Consider the following 4,947-nt stretch of genomic DNA (forward strand, 5'->3'; position numbering starts at 1 on the left):
CTGTATCCGACAAGAATCCGATATGTCTAAAGTCTCGCTCCTCGATCGATTTGCAATAATAATAATAATCAGGTTATATTGTTTCAATCTACTATTTCTATAGATTTATTAAATTTATTTTTATTTTTTTTACATAATTTGTCAATTTATAGTATTAATTTTGAAATTTAACTATGTCAACGAGAAAAATATGAATCCGGGTATGAAAAACGAAGAAAAAAAAAATAGAAAAATTAGTGTCATCTCAAAAGAAAACTCTTGATAAATTTATTTTTAATTTTAAGCAAAATATAAATGAGCAAGATAAATGGATTAGTTATGTTATCAATAGAAAAAGAAATATTTGAAAATCTTAAATATAAAACTTTAATTAGTGATTTTGCATCTTAAAAAGTTAGAAAATTTAATTTTAAATAAAAATTAAAATTAAAAAAAAATATTAAGGGTCTTTGATTAAATTATTCGACCCCATATGGTGAAGTGTCGGCCCGTGTGCACCGCACAAATTAGCAAACCACTTAAAACCACAACGAAATGACAGAGAAAATGGTTTGTGATAAAGTGAGGAGCAGGAGAATGATGGCGGCGGAGGTAGAAGCAATTCTCCACGGAGTGCTGCAATACTCGCGCTTCAGGGTTGCCTCCCAACGGTGCCGCCGAACTTTGCAAAAGTCGGTCATGCGTTTACAAGTGTCATGATAGTAGAAGTTGCTTCCACTCAGCGACGTCTCCTTGGTGAGATTGTTGAACATTCCCGCCACCAAGTAGTTGTCGCCCAGCCAGTTCTCGATGATGCCATTTCGAATGAGCAGGTCCACGTCTTTGGTGTTGTCAATGAGGTCATCCATGAAGTAAACATAATCTATAATGTAACTATCGTGTCTGTAGCGAAATATCTCCAAGGCGATGAGATTTCTGAGCACGATTTCCGTCTCGTCTCTGATTTTCATGTGCGGGATTTGCAGCTTCCCGGCCTTGTAGTCGATATCCAGCAGTCGAGTCTTTTCGCTTTTCTTGATCATCTTCATTCCGGCATCCTGCAGCTGTGTTGCATTGCTTATGGACACGCGTTGGGCGGTCGGAGAAGTGGCTCTCGGCTCGCGGAGGGATGACGGGAGATGACAGATTCTCAGTAAATCAACGAAGTGCTTTATCTCGGATCGGGGCAAGTCTTTCTTCGACGCGGGCGGCGTCGTTAGCATCAAGTCATGGAAATATTTCAGGGAGAGATCAAGCAGTGAGGTCATTAATATACGCTGGTTAGTAGGGAAAGCCATGTTGAACAGATCCTCAAGAACGAAGAACGGAAGCTGGTTTTCCAGCAATACCATGTCAGGCCGCAAGGTGGACAGCACCCATGCTTTAAAATGTCTGGGGTCGCTATTGTTGTTGTCACTCGTGGTGCAATTGTTACGATCAGCATCATCAGCGCCAAACCTCAGCAAGACCTCGATAATGAAAACGCCATCCACCAGGACAATTTCTGCGAGTTCATCGATCCTGACATCAATTTTCTCAGCGTAACAACCGCGGACTCTTGCATCCCATCTTGTAATCTCCTCGACGCATTTATTCAAATCCATGTTGGTATTATCCAGGAAATTCCTGAGGAAGCTTAGTTTCAAATTCTGCAGTCGTAGTAACTTACTGTCGTTATGGTGGAGTGGGCCGATGGAGACAACTTGCGGTGTGTATGCATTTTGTTTTGTGCGGCGCAGTCTCTCTGGAATTTTATATATACAGTACTCGTGCTGCTGGGCACCGACCGAATGGAGATCCCGTTTAATGGAGTTTACCAATTTATTCACATCGATTGAAGAGTGAGGCTCCTGTTCTTCCGTACTTGTAATTCTCTCATCTAGATCTAGACCATGTATACTCACGTGAATATCTAAAAGTGAAATTCCTGTACAGAGAGACAAATACAAGCGAGGAGCAGTCTATAGAAAATGTTAAGACATACATTTGACTAATCATACTTGATACAGCACACATAATATTCAGTGAATTTAATAATTTCTCTTTGACCTCGGATCAAGCCATACATATGACACTTTTTTTATTGGAAGATTCTAAATATTACATGAAGGCTGCCCGTCACAAGTTTTTCTTTCTACAGAAGTTTCTTCAAGGTATTATATTAATATTTAATGGGATTAAATAAAGTGATGTGATAATTGATACCTGCATTATTAGGAAGTACATCAAGTTATACATATCATTTGTGTGGATTGAAGAGCTCATATGACATCTTACAATTCATGAATTTCAAATTTTACATTGAGAAATTATCTCTTACAAACATTTGTCTTTTTTTTTTTTACTTGCTTTGTTAACATTATTTTATAAAAAAAAATCTTATTGCCTATTTATTCAGTAACATAAAGGCATACTAAACTCGAAAATTAAATATAAATAAACTAGCTAACTAGCATCCAACAATGCTTGTCGAGAGATAACTCTTTCTTTTTCCTTTCTCATGATTATGCGCCCTACTCTAGATATGGACAATAAATATATAAGCATGTGAATATATTTATAAATGAAAAATTTTCGGTATATGAACCTATTACTGATACTATATTCATATTATTACGATCCATATCAAGCCATATATGTCACTATAGATTCAAATCGTTGCAAGTCTTTCTTTGATTATCATTTTATATAAATAAATATTCCTTAGTAGCTATTTTTGTTGGGTCATATAAGGACCCACTAAGACAAAAAGATATCCGAAATAAATAAGCTAACTACCTAGAGTGAATGCCCCATCTCTATTAATGACAATATATATGCAACAACATTCAATACTTTGTTGCATTTTATTTTATTCTTTTATAAGGTATCTTATGTTTTATATTTCTCATAGTTTATAATAATTTGATAACTTAATTAATGACATAAAAAATAATGCAACAACATTCAATGCTCTACTACATTTTATTTTATTCTTTTATAAGGTATCTTATGTTTTATATTTCTCACATTTTATTATAATTTGATAACTTAATTCTTTTGTACTAGATCATAAAATTTTTGTATTAAAAATTGTATTTAATTAACATGTAAATTTGATTATAATAATAAGTAGTCTTAACTATATTTATTACATAAAATTTATACTTACATGTACTATTTTTCCTAAAAAATATTTTGGAGATATTTTATCTTTGTGAATCTGTTGATTTAATGCCTAAAATTTAAAAAAAAAAGAAAAAAAGAAAAAAGATAAGTCACTGTATCCAACAAAAGATATAAGCATATGAATTAAGATACAAAAAATTGCAAGTTATATATACAGTAAAAAAATAGAATATAGTCATTAAAGTATAACTTTAAAAAAAACATAAATCAAAATATTATCAAAAGCTAACTCTATCAATATTAGAACCAATTCTATTAAAAATTATTTTGTTAACAGGGCATTCTTCACTGGCCTTGTAATCAATTGCAAAATATATATATTGAGAAAGTTAATATCATTAAAAAATAACAAAGGAAGAAACAAGTAAGGAACTTGAAACTTCTTGGAAGTGACAATGACAAAAATTAAGTTTAAACACCCCCTAGATCTGATAAGATTGACAAGAACTCCTCCCAACTTAATGCGCACATATTTTTATTTGTCCGACTACCAAGTCTTAAAGACATATAATTAATAATAATGTGGAGAAACCCTAGTGTGAGCGGCGCAAGGGAGAAGTAGGTTTTTTCGGCGACGCGGTTGGCTGCCGATAGCGAACCTAGACAACAAAGCTGCTAACTTCGCGGAGACGTCTGTTTCACGGTGACGGAGAGACACAGCGCGAGCGGTGCAAGGGAGAAGCAGTTAGGGTTTTCTAGTGATGCGGTTTCATCAGAAGCAACAGCAATGACGTAGCTGCGATGGGCTGCCGACAGATGACGAAGTTGCTACCTGCGAAGGCGACTTATGTTTCACAGTGATGGTGTGACGTCTGTTTCAAGGTAACGGCGAGACACAGCACGAGCGGCACAAGGGAGAAGCAATTAGGGTTTTTTGGCGATGCGGTTTCATCTGAAGCAATGGTGACGACGTAGCTACGAGGAGCTGCGACAGTGAACCTAGGACGACGAAGCTACTATCTGCGATGGCGAGTTAACACAAGAGGCAGCGGCTCTCTGGTTTTTTAGGCTACACGGTGGTTGGCTCAACGCGCGGCTGTTTCGAGTGACGCTTATAGAGGAGCATAAGATTCATACAAAGAGACAGCGACGATGAAGCTGCGATCCATTTTCTCGCTCCATAAAAGGTTGGTTTTTTATTTTTAGGTTTTCAATATGAAAAACAGATAGCCGCTATCCATGGTTGCACCGTCTACGGTAGCCGTTACTGGAGGGTTGAGGGGAGTGCCGATGGTGGTTTATGGGTTGCAGAGAGTGGTTCGAGGGATGATACAGTCAGAAAGGAGGAAGGTTTCGCTGGGGAAAATCATTTGCTGAAGCATTGAAGAGGCCAATTCCAGCTTTGAAATTCAAAATCTCTTTGAGGAAGTCGGAACTGATTAATGGGGAATTAGGTTTTGTTTTCTCAAATGTGGAGATGGAAAAGGCTGCTGTTGACCTTATAGGTCACGCCCTGGTTTTGATAGTGACAAATACTCTTGTATCTAATAAATATCTAGTTCATGTACAGGTTCATACTAGCATATCATCAATGGCACGTGAAAGCTCAAATCTTGAAGACAATCTCTTGCTCTTAATTGTAATAATTTTAGTGAAATTTGTCTGTAATAGTAATTAGGGTATTCGGTTTGTAATAAGCACTCACATCACATGCATGATTTATTTTGTAAGCTCAAAACCAAACCACGAATGAGAAAGGACCTTAAAAAGACCCTAGGGTGTACCCTTCGATCGACCGACACCAGACTTTTTCGGTGTTTTCAAATTGTACCCCAAGTGACCTTAGGACACACACATATT

General features: G+C 36.5%; 1 protein-coding gene across 1 annotated transcript; it reads right to left on the reverse strand.

Moving 5' to 3' along the window:
- Positions 1–348: 348 nt before the first annotated feature.
- LOC131151434 (UPF0481 protein At3g47200-like) lies at positions 349–1,583 on the reverse strand. The gene has a single exon (XM_058102678.1). The coding sequence runs from the start codon at positions 1,581–1,583 to the stop codon at positions 519–521; it is 1,065 nt and encodes a 354-aa protein (XP_057958661.1). The 3' UTR covers positions 349–518.
- Positions 1,584–4,947: the final 3,364 nt, after the last annotated feature.

The sequence above is a fragment of the Malania oleifera genome, chromosome 3 (assembly GCF_029873635.1).
Source record: "Malania oleifera isolate guangnan ecotype guangnan chromosome 3, ASM2987363v1, whole genome shotgun sequence".
NCBI classification, from domain to species: domain Eukaryota; kingdom Viridiplantae; phylum Streptophyta; class Magnoliopsida; order Santalales; family Ximeniaceae; genus Malania; species Malania oleifera.

Bases quoted from the DNA above. Each gene is read 5' to 3' on its own strand.
- LOC131151434 (XM_058102678.1), bottom strand. From the start codon at position 1,583: ATGGATTTGAATAAATGCGTCGAGGAGATTACAAGATGGGATGCAAGA.